The sequence below is a fragment of the Myripristis murdjan genome, chromosome 8, assembly GCF_902150065.1.
Source record: "Myripristis murdjan chromosome 8, fMyrMur1.1, whole genome shotgun sequence".
NCBI lineage: Eukaryota > Metazoa > Chordata > Actinopteri > Holocentriformes > Holocentridae > Myripristis > Myripristis murdjan.
Window position 1 is genome coordinate 18,289,008 of NC_043987.1, and position 18,455 is coordinate 18,307,462.

Sequence of the window (18,455 nt, forward strand, 5' to 3'; positions counted from 1 at the left end):
ACAATTTTAATTATGATAATTTTGGGGAGGTTTAAACTACTGGGGTCAAACTGACCCCAAACATAAAAGATGCTAGTAAATTTGAACAGGAGGGTTGAATGTGAATGTGAATATGTGGATGCTGTTGTGGAAAGAACCTGTTTTGCCTGTCGCTTTCCTGGAATGCAGACTGCAGTCTGTCTTAACAAGCCCCATGACTAGTTTACTCCTCCTTTGGGACTTCTTGGAAACCTTCTGAATCAGACCTCAGTGGGGCAGGGCAATCATTAGCACTATTATATGCCATGGTGATGTTCCACTGAACACAAACAACATTGTTCTGTGATTGATGAAGCTCGGCCAGCGGAGTACATCTCAAGAAAAATGTCTTTTGTTGAAGTTTTTGTCTTCCCCCTGTCAACTAGTCTCACCATCCTTTTGGGGACTGTGGTATTCCTGCTTGTTTTCCACCTCTTCTCCTCCAGCGTCAGCTCCCAGGAAAAGATGAAGGAGCCTCCAGGACCCAAAGCACTTCCCCTGCTTGGTAACCTGTTGCAGATGGATCTCAAGAGACCCTACATCACCTTGTGTGAGGTGAGTTTGACACAAGGCCGAGCTGCTGGCAGCAAATGTTGGAATTGCATTAACAATACCCCTCTGTGGGGCGCACCAGTGGCTCACCAGTACAGAGTGCGTACCATGGACCAGGGCTTAGTCCTGATTGCAGCGACCGGGGTTCGAATCCGACCTCAGGTCCTTTGCTGCATGTCATCCCCCCTCTCTCTCCCTGCCTTTCCTGTCTATCTTCACTGTGACTGTCAAATAAAGCAGAAAATGCCAAAAAATAAAATCTCTCTCTCTCTCTCTCTCTCTCTCTCTCTCTCACAAAAAATGCCATGAAAATCTGTATTTCAGTATTTACAAGAACATACAAGGAAGTAGTTACACTTGGCTCTGATGGCCCTGACTTCAAAAGCCACTGCTCTTATATTGTTCCCAACAAAGGATGCTGTTGCAGCATTTAATTGGGATAACCAAAATGCTCAAAATGCTGTACTGAAGAATTTAACTTCTGTGGGATCTGTCTCATGGCTTAGTTTACTTTTTATTTGTTGTTTTTGGTTTGCTTGTTTGTTTGTTTTTTTTACATTTGATGTATACATAGTTTAATAATGATTACTCCGACTTTATTACTTAAATGTTTGACTGCCTGATTAATATTTCCAGCTTTCAAAGAAATATGGATCTGTATTTACGGTGTACCTTGGACCCAATAAAGTGGTGGTGCTGGCAGGATACAAGACAGTCAAGCAGGCCCTGGTTAACCATGCAGAGGAGTTTGGGGACAGACATATTTCTCCTATATTTTATGATATCACTCATGGACATGGTAAGGACTTCCCTTACAAAACTTTTTGCACTGAATATAGATGTAGATACTGAACGATGTTCCCTCTCAATCATCATTTATGACCCACTAGAAGTGTGTGTTGGTGTGTGTATCTGCAGAGACCCTGCCCTCTGCCTGGATTTACTTATTTTCCTGAGCTTGGGACGCCTCTATGCGTCAGTCTGTGTGTAGCTCCTAGCCAGTTGTAGCGTGCAGTGCCAGATTGTAAGTGTGGCGTCCAATAGGAAGCTTTGAAAATGGGGGATTGGCTTTGACCCGCTAGCGAGGACTGAAGGAGAGGATGAGGATGAAGAGAGATACAGTGTTGGCCTGGTTTATGTCAGACAGGTGCCGGCGGGTGGATAGCATAGCTTGGGAGGAGGGGCCAATTTTGAATGTTGTGTTTTCAAAGCACAGCAATAAATCCTACTCATTCTGACTTCAATTAATGTGTGTTTGAGCCATTATTTTGCAGTTGTACTGTATATATTACATGGCAAGTGTGAATAAGTAATTTCTGACAAATCATCCCACACTCTTCGTTCATCTGTATTTGTGACTATACCCATGGGCCAATATGCATTGGCTGCCTTGTCTGAGTAGCAGAGGGCCATAAGAGCCTACCTGACATGTATGATTGCTCTAGGGCAGGAGTGTCAAACTCGTGCCATGGAGGGCCAAGAGGCTGCAGGTTTTCATTCCAACCAACAACTCCACCAGGTGATTTCACTGATTAGTCCCGCCTCTCTGTTTGGAGGTAGGGTGATCAGTGAAATCACCTGGTGGAGTTTTTGGTTGGAATGAAAACCTGCAGCCTCTTGGCCCTCCATGGCACGAGTTTGACACCCCTGCTCTAGGGCTTCTAAGGCCTGTGGCCCTGAACCCTTAATTCCAAGACGGTTCCCAGCCTGGTTTCCTGGAATCTCAATAACAGCAATGAAAAACACCAACAAATTGTGTTTGTCATCTGTTTTCTATCATGCTGTTGTGTTCATTTGCTGCGGTGTTTTCATTTGTGTCTTGTTTTATTGGTGAGAATCTCTACATGACACTACTTGCAGGTGTAATTAGTACAATTTTCTTTGTCAAATTGTGATCGCAGGAATTCTCTTTGCCAATGGAGAGTCATGGAAAGAAATGAGGCGTTTTGCCCTGACTAACCTGAGAGACTTTGGCATGGGCAAGAGATCAGCTGAAGTGAAGATTACAGAGGAATGCCACCATTTGATCCAAGAATTTACAAACCATGATGGTATGAAATAATACATTGCATCTCAGCATATTCTTTTGTACTCTTTGTCTTTTATTACAGTTTTTACATGTTCATTGTTTCCTGTTTGTTACTTTTAACAGGCAAAGCATTTGACACCACACAGCCATTGAATTATGCTACATCCAATATCATCTCATCCATTGTATATGGTAGTAGATTTGAATACACTGACCCCCAGTTCAAACGGATGGTGGATCAAGTCAATGAGACCATACGCTTATCAGGTTCTCCATCAGTCCAGGTAAGCAGCACATCTGATTATCAACTTGATGTTGGGCTAAATAAACCAGAGCTTAACTCCTCATTGGATTTTGGAAAAATAATAGCGGCTGTAATTGAGGAGCAAATTCTTCTACATCTAATGATGGTATAGTTGTTTTCAAAACAAAGTTATAAAGTGCTTCACAATCAAGAGAAATCAGACAGAAAAAAAAAACAATAAAACAAAAGATAAATGAAGTCAATTATTTATAAAATAGGTAATGCACATCATAATAAATAAAAGTTAAAATAAGTAGAAATACATAGAATGAATTAATGAGTTTATTTTGGTACATTTTAAAGACTGATTGCTCAGTTAGACTATGTAACCGAAAGGGTGTAGGTAGAAGCAAAGCTTATATAAACCTACCCCTTTTACTTTACAAAATTACACTCGTTACAAGAAATACAAAAAGAGCAAAGCACAAGAATTTGAAATGAATCATATCAGTAAACTTAAATTTCCCATCATAGCAAAAATAAAGAATAGTGCAGCGCACAACCCGAAAATAACAGTACAGAATTAGCAAACTTAATTTTCCATACTATAATGAGAAATGATGTTGTTTTTATGAAGTCTTTTAAGGCTGACTAGTATACAACATAATTTAATATTTTCGGGACAGTTGTTCCTGATATTCACCCCTTTGACAGATACACAGTGATTTTTTGCATTGGTTCAAGTCTTCGGTTTTTCAAATAATAAGGTTCCTCTCAAGTTGTATCTGGTGTCCCTCATTTTAAACAGATTTTGGACATATGGAGGTAGAAGTTTGTTTTTAGCTTTGTACATGGTTTGTATTGTAATGTAATCAACTAAGTCCTTGAATTTCAGGATTTTTAAGCAGATAAATAGTGGGTTGGTTGGCTCATGGAAAGGTTTTTTTTTACTGATGATTCTTATGGTTTCTTTTGTAATAAAAATATTGGATTAATATATGTTTTATATGTGTTTCCCCAGACCTCAATACAATATGTCATATATGGAGCTATCAGTGAGTAATATAAAGTAATTAATGCATTTTCAGAGAGGAAATCTTTAGCTTTGTACAGAATTGCAATGGATTTTGACATTTTGGATTTAACATGATTTATGTGCGATTTCCAGCTCAGTTTATCATCCATAATGACTCCAAGAAATTTGTTTTCAGATACTATTTCAATTTCAGTATTATTTATTGTTAGGTTTCTGCTTAAATTCACTGGTTTATTTTCAAATATAATGCATTTTGTTTTACCAAGATGAAGTGATAATTTGTTTGAATCAAACCATTGCTTGAATTTCTGCAGTTCCTTCTCCACCATGTCCAGAAGCTATCCCAAATGATCCCCACTACAGAACACTGTTGTATCATCAGCAAATAAAATACAATTCAGTGACTTAGAAACCAAACTTATGTCATTAATATATAAAAGAAACAGCAATGGACCAAGGACTGAACCCTGCGGCACCCCACATGTGATTTTCAAGAATTCTTTTTCAAGAATTAATATGAACATATTGATACCTGTTTTGTAAGTAGATGGTTAACCAATCATGTGCCAATCCTCTGATGCCATACGTTTGTAGTTTGGATAGTAATAAGGTGTGGTCTATGGTGTCAAATGCTTTCTGTAAATCAAGAAATACCCCTACTGTATATTGTTTTTTTTTCAGTTGCATTTGTTATTTGTTCAACAAAGTCCATTAGTGCTAATGAGGTGTTCCGGGTTTTCCTGAATCCTTATTGCTGTTCACAGAGTATTTGGTGCTTTGATATGAAATCATTTAGCCTCTTTGCAAATACCTTTTCTAAAATTTTTGAGAATTGTGATAACAGTGAGATTGGCCTATAGTTTGAAAAGACATGTTTGTCACCAGATTTGAACAGTGGTATCATTTTAGCTATTTTCATTTTTGATGGAAATTTTCCAGTCATTAGTGACAACTTTCAAATATAATTTAAGGGTTTTACAATACAATCAATAATATTCTTTATCAAAAACATATCAAGATTATTACTGTCGGTTGATTTTTTACCTGTTGATTTACATACTATGTCAATTATTTCTTTTTCATCAGTTTTTTTTAATAAACATTGAATCGGAAATGCCCTGCGATGGCCTGGTGACCTGTCCAGGGTGTTTCCTTGCCTTCGCCCTGTGAGCGCTGGGATTGGCTCCAGCCCCCCCCCCCGCGACCCTAGTGAGGATAAGCGGTTTAGAAGATGAATGAATGAATGAATCGGAAATTATGTTGATTGTATTGTTATCATCCCAGGAATTCTTTTTAGGGGAATCAATAGAATTGGCTAGATTTTTGCCCATATTAACAAAGTATTCATTGAACCGATCTGCTATAGGTTTATTTTCCTTAATGATTGTATCATTATTTGAGTAAAAGTAAGATGGATAATCTTTTACAACTTTTTTTCTTTTTAATGATTTCATTTAAAATATTCCAAGTGCATTTGATATTGGCTCTATTTTTTTTCCAGGTAATTCACTGTAGTACTGTTTCTTGCTAAATTTCATGACATTGATTAATTTATTTTTGTATATCTTATATTTGCTTTCAGTATCCTTAGTTCTAAGCCTGAAAAATTGCTTATACATCGATTTTTCTTTTTACAATGCAATAAGTCCTTTCTAAAATTTTCAATGTTTATATTTGTTATTTTCCATGTCAAATTTCTAGTTTCTTTCTGATAATTTCATTCAGCAGATGATTCAAAGGCAGCAAAAACAGGCAAATGGTCACTGACATCACTTATGAGTAAACCACCAGTTAAATTCTCTTCAGTAACATTTGTTAATGTATTGTCAGTAAGTGTCGCTGTGTTCACAGTTATGCTTGGGTGTGTAACTGTTGGATACAGTCCCATACAAAATACAGAATTGATGAATGACGTTATTTGTGATTGACTATGCGGATTTAGGAAATCTATATTGAAATCTCCACAGACAAATAGATGCTTATTGCTATTGATTGTGTTCTACATTTCTGTCATATCATGCTCAAACATATCGATGTTTGATCCAGGAGCTCTATATACACAGCTTAAAATCACATTTTTTGATTTTTCACATTTAATTTCAACTGTGACACATTCCATGATATTTTCAAGGGAAAAGGACATATGTTTGACAAGTTCACATTGATGAATTGACTTCACATAAAGTGCAACGCCCCCGCCCCTTTTCTTCAGCCTGTTTATAGAGAAAAAATCATATCCCTCTAGCTGGACGACATCCCCTTGGTCATCATAGCCATTCAACAGATGAAATAAATAAATATATAAATGACAGATTAGGCAACAGGGATGAAAAATAAATAAAAGAGGGCATCACAGCAAAGCTTAGTTTCATGAAAGATTTAAAGATGACATTCATTCTGCCTGAATTCCTCAAGGCAAATTATTCTGATGCCTCGAAAGCCAAAGCCTCTTCATCTTTGGTTTAATCCTGAAATAGCAACAGCCATAGGGTTCCTTTAACCTGTTACAGGCTAGGTTAAACATTCTCATTGACAATGTTTGTCTTTGGGACCTAAAACACTGATGAGAGTTTGCTGATCCAATCGCCAGGGGGATACTGTCCCACTGCCCAGCAGGCAGGACAGTGGACACACAGTCGATTTGAGACTTTGGTCCTGAGTGAGGTTTAGCTAGAAGTCCCTGCCTTTACTGGATCCAGCATCAACTGGTAAAATTCAGGGACAAAAAGGGAACTCCCTCAGATCACAGAAAGAAATAGAAACAAATGTGAGGTGCGTCAGCTGAGGCATAGCTAGTCACCTAGTATTATAACATGAGCAAGCACTCAGCCCAACTTACTTGAATAAGCACTACAATTCATAAATAGATACATAAATCAATACATACACAGTAAAACAGCACAGTCTGACAACGTGCCCCAGGTTTCATTTGTTTTTGATATTGTATTGTTGTATGTTGTATTGTCATATGTGTATTATGCACAATCCTGTTTCTCAGTCCATCATGGAATACACTTGCACAATATGACACCTGATGTATATATGGTATATCCATTCTATCTTTACGCTTTCTGTTAATGAAAATTAATTTCAAAGATATTACGCTATTAAGATATTAAACTTAAATATTAGACGCTTTTTAAGTTGCTGTTTAGTTTACATTCACATTAATTCATATCTCTTCTATATCTTCTCATTTTTTTTCAGTTGTACAACATGTTTCCCTGGTTGGGTCACTGGATAAAGAACCGGAAGCAAATAATGAAAAATACGGACTGCAACCTGACAGATGTCAGAGACTTAGTCGGGCATCTGAAAGAGACACTAAACCCCCAGGTGCGACGGGGATTGGTAGACTCGTTTCTGATCCGTGAGCAGAAAGACGAGGTAAGACAACGACCTTTGGTGTTTTTAATCTAAAAATAAGTACAACAATGCTAATGCAAAATGCTACCATACTCCAATATAGCTACATACAGTACATATCTATTTCACAGTATGTGGGTTTGCATCTTCTCAGGATTCTGATGTCGTGGACTCTCACTATCATGAGAACAACCGGATATTCACGATCCTGAACCTGTTTGCTGCCGGCACTGATACCACAGCAGCTACACTCAAATGGGGTTTGCTGCTCATGGCCAAATATCCACAAGTACAAGGTAAAGACAACATTAGGGAGCCACAGAAGCTCTGCCGTGATGAGGCTTGTGCACATTATGAAACCTTTCTTCACTACACAGCTGCCTTCTTTCATATTGCTACATTGCCATACTGCCTATAGTTTATTTTGGGCTGTTTGGAATAAGCCTACAGTATGTTGAGTTTGCATCAACAGTACCTCATTTAGAATGATATCCCTGAAGGTAGCTATACAATTCAGTATTGGTAGTTTCAGCATTAACATCTATCTATCAAGATGCTATGTAATGATGAAAAACATAGATGCATTTAAAAGAAAACAGTACAGTATTTTCAAAGTTTTTTAAAATTTGTTTAAAGTTTTATCCACAATTTTCCTGGGGGAGTTGCTGGGGAAACCATCATCAGCAGTTATGTTCCAAACTTCCGGTGCGCCAGAAGTAAGTTGTTTAGGCGGAAAAAGATTCGAGCTGGCTGGCGGTAACTGGTGTTTACGTTTGGTAAAGTTTCGTTTCATGGATTTAATGTTAGTGGTTGGATAAAGAAACCGTCTGATTTCTTTTCGGTTGCACCATTGGTTCAGGAGTTACGGTACTGAGAAGCTCATATTACAAACATGTGACACACCGGGGACTCTTCTGTGATTGGACGGTAGAAATGTCAGTAGTCCTACGGAGTTACCATAATGGCAGTAGGGTAAAATCAGTAGGGTAAAACTAACCTGTCTCACGACAGTCTAATCCCAGTGTGTTTCTCCGGTTTCCTACGTTTTTTTTCTGTATGTCATAAACGGTCTAGGAGATATCGATATGTAAAGTAGGCATGCCGAATCCTGTCGGGGCCAACATCATCGGTTTAAGAGGCATATTTGCTGTCTTCCCCGGGCTTCATTAACCTGCGGTCCATCCTGTGGGTTGCAGTGCGTCACTGTAGTAGCTCCGGGGTGGCGGAGCTCAGCTCCGAGGTGGCAGAGCTGAGCACAATGTAGCGAGCTAACTAACGTTGTAAAAGACGAGACCGTAACGTAAACAAATAGCTACTTCCGTGTTACGCCCGAGTCAACCGGATGTTTCACCCACAACCCTGGAAGCGCTCCAGGAAAATTGTGGATATTATTTGTTTAAAGTGTTTATATTAATAATGACTGGTGTTGGGATGCTGTGGTGGTTTGTAAACACTGTTCACCGCGAGTGGAGTAACATGATCATCAACTGTTGGTGTTGCAAACTCACGGAGGGAGGACCCAAGAGCGAGACAAGCGGATTAGCAAAAAAAATGAATTTATTTTCAAAAACAGCAAAAATAAGGTTAGGGCTCAGGGAAGGGAAAAATGGAGTGTCACACTTGGAAGACCCTTATGAAACAAAAATATATTGCAGTATACTGGAAAATATCATGTGATATATTAGATAATACATTTCCATATATGGGAACTAGTCTTTATATTTTACAATATATTGAAATATATGCATAGACCATACATGTCTATATATTGATACATATAAAAAAATATTGCAATCAAGACCAAAAACAGCACTATATTTTTACATGCAATAGTTTGTCTTTATATGTTCAAATATACTGCAATATATGCATATACTATATATGTATATATTTCGCAACATAATATATAAAAAAATATATTGGGATTTTTCTTAACATTGCATATTTTCCAATAAACAACCATAACATATGCATGGACCACACATGGCATATATTTAGGGTCTGGGGAGCTTAGGACACCGGACACTACTGTATTCCCAGGTGTTCTTTCTTTCTTTCTTTCTTCTTCTTTCTTCCAAGGAAATCATATTTCCCATGGGTGAAAACTCACCAAACTTTGCACAAAGGTCCAGTCCCATGCCAGATTATTTCAGCTGCAAACTCAAGCCAATAGTCCTGATGGTGGCACTATAGCAAACCTTTAAAGTTCAAAACTTTGAAAATTCATAACAAATCAACCATATGTGCTACAACTTCACAACTTTCATCAAACTGTAGCCTCAATATAGAAGAAACTTTTATACATTTAAACCTATTGAAAATTATGAAGTCCATCACTGTTTTTTTTTTTTCAAAAACTGTAAAACTTCTTAAACCTATCTCCTCCCACAATTTTTGCTCAAATGTCACCAAACCTGCTACAGAGCATCTTCAGACTGTCCTACACAAACGATGTTCACAGATTTTTGATTTATCAAAAATTAAGCCTACAGTGCATCAAAAATGTTTTACTGTAAATGCTACTGTAAACATATACCTGCAAAGTCTTAAAATAAATCTTCAATGTTCATGAAAAAAATTGACAAAATTCTGGAGTCATGGTCAATGATGTGGAGTCAATGTAAAAATGGCATTTTTAAACATCAATTTTTCACTTATGGAGCCAATCCCTCATTGTTCAAAACAAATTAACATCATCTCCCTGTTGTCTAGATCAGTGTTTCTCAAATGGGGGTATGCATATGCCTGGTGGTACTTAGAGGAACTCCAGGGGGTACTTGAAATTTTTTAAAATTATAACACGAGACTACGTTGCGTAGATCCGACCGAGCAATCTGATTGATCAATCAGACGTTTAGAATGTGCTCAAATCAGCATGACAACACAGCTAGCCGTGTGCAAATAAAAAATACTGAATCAATCACTGAAAATATTACTCCGCCTCTTACTACCCGAATCTGTGTGGTTTCCCTGGCAAAATGTTTCACTGAAACCTGCATCAAAAGCCGCTGTTAACTTTGTTCGCCTGCATAATGGACCGTTTGGTTGTCAATTTTGAATTCCTTGGCGACCTAAGTTTGGATGAATGGCTGAACGAGGAAGACAAGACAGAAGAGAAAAAGGAGAGATACACGAGAGTGACGAGTGAAGAGCTGGATCGGCTGGAGAGGTCAGGAAATGAAGCCGGTACGGCCTGGTCAACGTCTTGGGCCGTCAAATGACTACAAGACTACCTGAAAAACACCGGGCAAACAGCTGATTTCTCAACTGTAAGGAAAGAAGAGCTAAACAAGATCCTCCGTGAATTTTAATTTCCATAATAAAGTGCCTAAGCGGAGTCAGCACCACGGACAGTAGGCTACCTGTAAGATTTTCCATGGAGATGTGCGGCTATATGTTGTTATCAGTTATTAATTAGCCTATTAATCGTTATTCATTTGTTTAGTCTTTATGAGTTTCCTGGGCCATTGATTTAATTAATTTGTCAGTTTGTTTGTGTCTGTACATTGAAATGAACGTTCAATAAATCAACACATCTGTGAAAACTGTCGTCTTTATTTCAGAGGTAAATTGATAACAGCCTGAAAAGGTGATTATATAACTCTGTTCAGCTTTAATGTGACTGCTTACTGTCGTTACTTTGAAAAAAAATATTTTTTTCCAGCAGATATTCTAGTTACAACATGATTGAGTTAGCAGAGCAGTTTTATTTTGCTATGTTTGTTATTTACTCAGTTTCAGGAAAACACGATGTAACCACTGGCTTAGTCAATTTGTCAAGCTGCTATTGAGCTGATACTTGCCAATTAGCTCAGAGCGGTAAACAACTGTCTTTGGCTCCAGAGGTTGCAGGTTCAAACCTCGACTGGTGCAGAATCCACATTGTAATGTGAACATCTTAGTCATGTGCTCCAAACTGCCTGAGTGTGACTGATCACTGAGCAGCATCTTCCTAAAAATGCAGGGACCCGACCCATCGCTGCACAGCAGCTGCAATTTTGCGTATATTTCCAATACATTTTCCCATACAATTGGAATGTCATAGATCATGTATTTATAAATATATTAACCCAGTGTTCATCACATAAATGTAAATACATTATGGAGGACTTTTATACATATAAAAGTCAATATATGAACACATATACACTATATTACCAAAAGTATTCGCTCACCTGCCTTTACTCATACTATGAACTGAAGTGCCATCCCATTCCTAACCCATAGAGTTCAATATGATGTCGGTCCACCTTTTGCAGCTATTACAGCTTCAACTCTTCTGGGAAGACTGTCCACAAGGTTGAGGAGAGTGTTTATAGGAATTTTTGACCATTCTTCCAAAAGCGCATTGGTGAGGTCACACACTGATGTTGGTCGAGAAGGCCTGGCTCTCAGTCTCCGCTCTAATTCATCCCAAAGGTGTTCTATCGGGTTCAGGTCAGGACTCTGTGCAGGCCAGTCAAGTTCATCCACACCAGACTCTGTCATCCATGTCTTTATGGACCTTGCTTTGTGCACTGGTGCACAGTCATGTTGGAAGAGGAAGGGGCCCGCTCCAAACTGTTCCCACAAGGTTGGGAGCATGGAATTGTCCAAAATGTTTTGGTATCCTGAAGCATTCAAAGTTCCTTTCACTGGAACTAAGGGGCCAAGCCCAGCTCCTGAAAAACAACCCCACACCATAATTCCTCCTCCACCAAATTTCACAGTCGGCACAATGCAGTCTGAAATGTACCGTTCTCCTGGCAACCTCCAAACCCAGACTCGTCCATCAGATTGCCAGATGGAAAAGCGTGATTCATCACTCCAGAGAACGCGTCTCCACTGCTCTAGAGGCCAGTGGCGGCGTGCTTTACACCATTGCATCCGACGCTTTGCATTGCACTTGGTGATGTGTGGCTTGGCTGCAGCTGCTCGGCCATGGAAACCCATTCCATGAAGCTCTCTGCGTACTGTACTTGGGCTAATCTGAAGGTCACATGAAGTTTGTAGCTCTGTAGCAATTGACTGTGCAGAAAGTCGGCGACCTCTTTGCACTATGCGCTTCAGCATCCGCTGACCCCTCTCCGTCACTTTACGTGGCCTACCACTTCGTGGCTGAGTTGCTGTTGTTCCCAAACGCTTCCATTTTGTTATAATAGAGCTGACAGTTGACTGTGGAATATTTAGGAGCGAGGAAATTTCACGACTGGATTTGTTGCACAGGTGGCATCCTATGACAGTTCCACGCTGGAATTCACTGAGCTCCTGAGAGCGGCCCATTCTTTCACAAATGTCTTGTTTCACAGTCTGCATGCCTGAGTGCTTGATTTTATACACCTGTGGCCAGGCCAAGTGATTAGGACACCTGATTCTGATCATTTGAATGGGTGAGCGAATACTTTTGGTAATATAGTGTATTATATATTTATATTGCAATATATAGCAAATATATGAAATGCGCAATTGTTGCTGTATTTTTTCCCCATATATTGACATATATTGCAATATATTGATGCAATATATAAATATATGGCACATATATGATTCACCTATATATTACACCATTTATTTCTGAGACATTTTCAAATATATAATATATTTCTGTACATTGTTGTTCGCATATTAAATGTAATATATTTTAATACATTACAATACATTGCATTTCATATATTGGTAAATATATTTTCTTTCCGTAAGGGGAGAGAGGTGATGGTGGTGGTGAATGGCTGACGTTGGCTGGACGGAGAATGGAGGCGTTCGTGGTAGGCAGAGGTGGCTTGGAGGAAGGTAGGGTTGGCAGGCTGTTGGTAATGGTCCTGGAGAACAGCAGAGAAGACAGGAGTTAGTAGGCGAATCACAACAATGAAAGGCTTTCAAAAATGTTTGTTAAGCAGGCCTGAAGTTTTCACCACAGAGGCTGAACAACAATCTAGGGAGGAGTGGTGGAAAAGCTGGGGTAGATATACTGCAGTGGTGATGAGCTGATGGATTGCAGGTGTGGAGGAATCCAGGGGCAGAGTGAGTGGAGATGGCCAGCACACACAGAGCAAAAAACAGAGAGAGAAACAAGGAAACAAAGGGGAGGGGAAACACAAGGAAACACAGGGAAATACAGGGGATACAGCCATGGCCACAACAGTTGGCCTTTCTATCTGTTGAGGGAATTTACGGCGATCCAGCTAGTCGCTGTTTATATCCCTCCCACTACCAACAACGCAGTTAGAGATGAGGCACTGAGCGAACCATGCAAATCTCAAGTCTGTCCTCCCAAAAGTTCATCAGCATGTGGACTTTCCTACAAGAGGAAATAACACTCTGGACTTGGTTTACTCCCATAATCACGAAGTGCTTTGAAAGGCTGGTCATGACCCACATTAAATCCCCCCCCTCCACCCACCCACCCTGGACCCTTTCCCGTTTGCATACCGAGCAAATCGGTCAACAGAAGATGCAATCTGTTCTGCTCTCCACCCAGCCCTCACACACCTGGGAAAGAAGGACTCATATGTTAGGATGCTGTTCATAGACTTTAGTTCAGCATTCAACACCATCATCCCACAACAGCTCATCATCAAACTGGACCGGCTGGGGCGCAACACCTCTGTGGGTAATTGGTTGCTGGATTTTCTCAGTTAGAGGCCACAAGCAGTACAGGTCGGAAACAACACCTCAGTTATTCTCGATTTCAGGAGAGGACACACCCAACCACTCCCACTGACCATCAACGGTGCTGCAGCAGAGAGGGTGAGCAGCACAAAATTCTTGGGGGTGCACATCTGCGAGGATCTCTTCTGGACGACCAACACAATATCACTGGCAAGGAAGGCCCAGCAGCGCCTATACTTTCTATGCAAGCTCAAGCTTTGTTGCATTTTTTGCATTTTTTTTGTTTTAATATTATTTTTTTTGTATTGCTCTTAAAGAATTTTTTTTGCACTGTTTGATTGTTTTCTTATATTTAATCTTCTGCACTGTTTGCACCGTGGGTAAGGTCAAAGTGAAACGTTTTTTCGATTCTCTGTATGTCTGGCACATAACTACAGAATTGACAGTAAAGCATCTTGAATCTTGAAAAGCCATTTAAAAGCACCTCTGGATCTCCTTTAGATCTCCTGAAAGTGATAGAAACCTTAAAAGGTTTAAAATTGTCTGTCAAAGGGTGAATACCAGATGCAGGCAAACAGCAGTTAGTTTGATTTCTTACTTTGTGTGTCCAGATCAGGTTCAGGAGGAGCTGAGCAGGGTGATAGGAAGTCGTCAGGTCCAGGTAGAGGACAGGAAGAACCTGCCCTACACTGATGCTGTTATCCATGAGACACAGAGACTGGCCAACATTGCACCCATGTCTCTTCCTCACATCACCAGCCGAGATGTCACATTTCAAGGCTACTTCATCAAGAAGGTCAGACGAAGTCAAATATACTAAATGCTGTGCTGAACATTTTGAAATGAACAAAATGACTTTTTGATTATGGGCTCTAGTTTCGCAGACCAGGCGAGGCGGGGGCGTAGCGCAGATGCGCTTCGCCAACTGGGTGTGGCCAGGCGGATTTTCCACGTTTGGCACGCCGTGCTCGGTGGCGCAAGTACTCCGCCGTCCCTCCTACCGGTGGAAGGGAGGAGAGAAGGCATGGAGTGGGTTTGACACAGCCGATTCACATTTAACCAATCAAATGAGCCCCTGTCCTCGCCTTTAAAATGCGCTGCGTGAAGGCGTAATGAAAGTTTACACAGCTGACATGGAGGTCTACTGCCGCAGGTGGAGCGGAACTCAGGAGACAGGCGCGGAGCGGAGACCGGCGAGCAGTGCAGACACGTCACCAAAACCTCACAGGCAGGCTTCCGGAATGTCAGACACATGAACGATGCAATAAATACCGAAAAAAACACTATTCAATGCTACGATCACAATCAGCACATACATATATCTCCATATCAACTGTCCCGTCACAGCTGATGTCAGATCAAAGGAGACTGGCACCGTTTGTGCTGATCGTGAGGATTTGGTGATTTGCGCCAGGCAGCCAAACTTCCACTGCGCCAGCTCCGCTCCGCCTTGTGCTGAAAGTAGACGTGGTTTCAGATGGCGAGCTTTTGGCGCACCTCGGCGAAGCCTTTTGGCACGAAACTGTCACTGCGCCAAGCCGAATCTGTTGGCACCTCCCCCCGCTGCGCCACCACTCCCATCTCGGCGAACCTCCGCCTGCGAAACTTGGAAACTGTCCGCCTCTGCTGCTTCGCCGGTCGAAACTAGCTCTGCGCAGGGTTCGCCTCACTGCGCCACCCCGCGCTGCGCCGGGAAACTAGAGCCCTAAATCTGACGCAACATGACGCAGGTCTTTCTCCTTGTTGACAGGGGACAGCTGTATTTCCTTTGCTGACGTCTGTCCTGTATGATGAAAGTGAGTGGGAGAGCCCCTACACTTTCAACCCAGGGCACTTCTTAAATGAACATGGCCAATTTATGCCTAAAGAGGCATTCATGCCCTTCTCTGCAGGTACAGTATATCATTTCAGCAGTGTGTGTGTGAAATCGTTACATGTAAATGTATATAATTCATGTATTTGTTATATTTGTAAATCTCTATTTTTCAAAGGAGTATTACATCACCAGAATTTTGGTGCTGACTTTGTGTCGTCTCTCACAGGTCGCAGGGTGTGTCTTGGAGAGGGTCTGGCCAGGATGGAGGTCTTCCTCTTCTTCACCTCTCTCCTCCAGCACTTTTGTTTCACTCCTCCACCTGGAGTTACAGAAGATGAACTGGATCTGACACCGGCTGTGGGCTTCACCCTCAGCCCTTCACCTCATCAGCTGTGTGCTGTCAGCCGCTTCTAAGGAAAAAGACTTGAGCAATTGTTCATTTTTCATTGCTTAAGAAATAAGTCATTGATGCATGACCCAAATGAATGGGAATATCCAGCATTACTTATAAATACAGAATTTTGCAATATAAAACATTGTCCTTTGTTTAGTCTTTCAGTGAAAGTAGTACCTAACATGCCCTTAAAACTGCTTGCTATGATTTCTCTACTTATGTGACCACTGATTATTATTCTTCATTTGGTATATTGTACAGTGCTGATGAAGATATTGAAGATAGATTTTGTTGATGAAAGGGAAATAAAGTAATATCAACAGAAAAGGGAATAAAAATGTATTTAAATCACAACAGCTTTCACATTTACTTTGCTCTGTGATGGGTGTCTTATGACCTTCACAACCATATGTACATCCCAGCACATGCATGTTAATTTGCCTGTATGTATTCAACCAGTCAGGATGAGGATACTCAAACCTAGGGCTCAGCCCCTAGGTAAGTGTGCCCTGCATCTCAGCCACTTTTTGTAAGCTTGTGTTATAACAGTGACTGAGGTGGCATCATCAGAAAACATCTCAAGTACTGCCTGACCTGTCTGATCACTGTTGATGCTTATAATGCCTCACCACTGAGACATAGGACTCTAGTTTCGCAGACCAGGCGAGGCGGGGGCATAGCGCAGATGCGCTTCGCCAACTGGGTGTGGCCAGGCGGATTTTCCAAGTTTGGCACGCCGTTCTCGGTGGCGCAAATACTCCGCCGTCCCTCCTACCGGCGGAGGGGAGGAGAGAAGGCATGGAGTGGGTTTGACACAGCCGATTCACATGTAGCCAATCAAATGAGCCCCTGTCCTTGCCTTTAAAATGCGCTGCGTGAAGGCGTAATGAAAGTTTACACAGCTGACATGGAGGTCTATTGCCACAGGCGGAGCAGAGCCCAGGCGCACCTTGGCGAAGCCTTTTGGCACGAAACTGTCACTGCGCCAAGCCGAATCTGTCGGCACCTCCCCCCGCTGCGCCGCCACTCCCATCTCGGCGAACCTCCGCCTGTGAAACTTGGAACCTGTCCGCCTCTGCCGTTTCGCCGGTCGAAACTAACTCTGCGCGGGGTTCGCCTCACTGCGCCACCCCGCGCTGCGCCGGGAAACTAGAGCTCATAATGAGAAAGAGCCTTTTGATGTTTCAGACAGGACACTCTCCGCAGATTTTTTTAACAACATCCTCCGTTTCCAGATCTTATATCTCCACTTTCAGAGATCAGCTCAAAGCATTAAGCACCAGACCAATATTCTACCACTTACAAAGAGATTCCTTTGTTCACTCACTACATGCACACTGTGTGTGCATGTCGATAGAGGGTTAGCATGCTAGCCCTTTATCGACATTAGTGTGGGCTGCACACTACAGTTTATTTGCATGTCTTTTCCGGTGTTTATGAACAGATACAAGCATGAATGTTTCTCTACTGAGACATTTACCTAATGTCATCACAGTTAATTTATCTAACATTTAATGGTTTGCTACATCAGATAAGCCTGTTAAACAGGAGAAGTGGTGAGAGAGAAGTGTTTGACAGGGCGCGCCTTGAACAGAGGCATTGCCGTAGTTTCAGATGCTTTGCTACTGCTCTCTGCTTGCCTGAACATATACAACAATTTCCTCCATAAGACGCACATTTTTCGAATAGGATAATAAAATAATAATAAGTATTGGTAGTAAGCATAGGCGGAGTTTGCGGGGGGGCAGAGGGGGCATTGCCCCCCCCTAGCGTCTGAAATGTGAAACTACATTGAGTCAAAAATAGGTCCAATATTTTTTTTTTCCTGTATACATATCTATAAACATTTAAGCAATGCAATAAAATAAGATTATTTTCAGAAATAAATCTGAATCACATTATGTTTGGTATTGTAATAAATAAAATAATAATTAAAAAAAAAAGTTTGCCCCCCCCAGCGCAAATTTCAAACTCCGCCTATGGTAGTAAGTAACGGCTAGTAACGGCTAGTAACGGCGCATTTTATTGTCAGTAACGGTAACGGTGTTGTAACGAGGGAAACAGTAATTTCTTTGATTACTCATTACTGATAAAAGTAACGCCGTTAGTAACACCGTTTATTTATAATGCCGTTACTCCCATCACTGGTTATGAAGGCCATGGAGAGGACCATCAAGGCCCATATCACCAAGATAATTGACTCGATGATGGACCCGCTGCAGTTTGCTTACCGGGTTGGCAGAGGTGTTGATGCAAAAATATTCATCCTCAATACCATCCATAAGCATCTGGAAATTACAACACCACAGCCAGACTCCTGTTTGCAGACTTCTCCTCAGCATTTAACACAATGCAGCCACACATTTTAGCTGAGAAACTCATTACATGCTTCCATCTCTACCACCAACTCAC

General features: G+C 41.0%; 1 protein-coding gene across 1 annotated transcript; it reads left to right on the top strand.

Annotated features, from left to right (window-relative positions):
* The first annotated feature begins 363 nt into the window (after positions 1–363).
* Positions 364–16,070, top strand: LOC115364089 (cytochrome P450 2K1-like). The gene is made up of 9 exons (XM_030058512.1): positions 364–573; positions 1,207–1,369; positions 2,472–2,621; positions 2,723–2,883; positions 7,087–7,266; positions 7,400–7,541; positions 14,445–14,629; positions 15,584–15,725; positions 15,876–16,070. Exons 1-9 carry the CDS (start codon positions 364–366, stop codon positions 16,061–16,063), a joined length of 1,521 nt encoding a protein of 506 aa, XP_029914372.1. The 3' UTR covers positions 16,064–16,070.
* Positions 16,071–18,455: the final 2,385 nt, after the last annotated feature.

Bases quoted from the DNA above. Each gene is read 5' to 3' on its own strand.
- LOC115364089 (XM_030058512.1), top strand. From the start codon at position 364: ATGTCTTTTGTTGAAGTTTTTGTCTTCCCCCTGTCAACTAGTCTCACC. The intron at 2,884-7,086 runs GTAAGCAGCACA...ATTTTTTTTCAG, and splicing joins CAGGTTCTCCATCAGTCCAG to TTGTACAACATGTTTCCCTG. The intron at 7,542-14,444 runs GTAAAGACAACA...TTGTGTGTCCAG, and splicing joins CAAATATCCACAAGTACAAG to ATCAGGTTCAGGAGGAGCTG.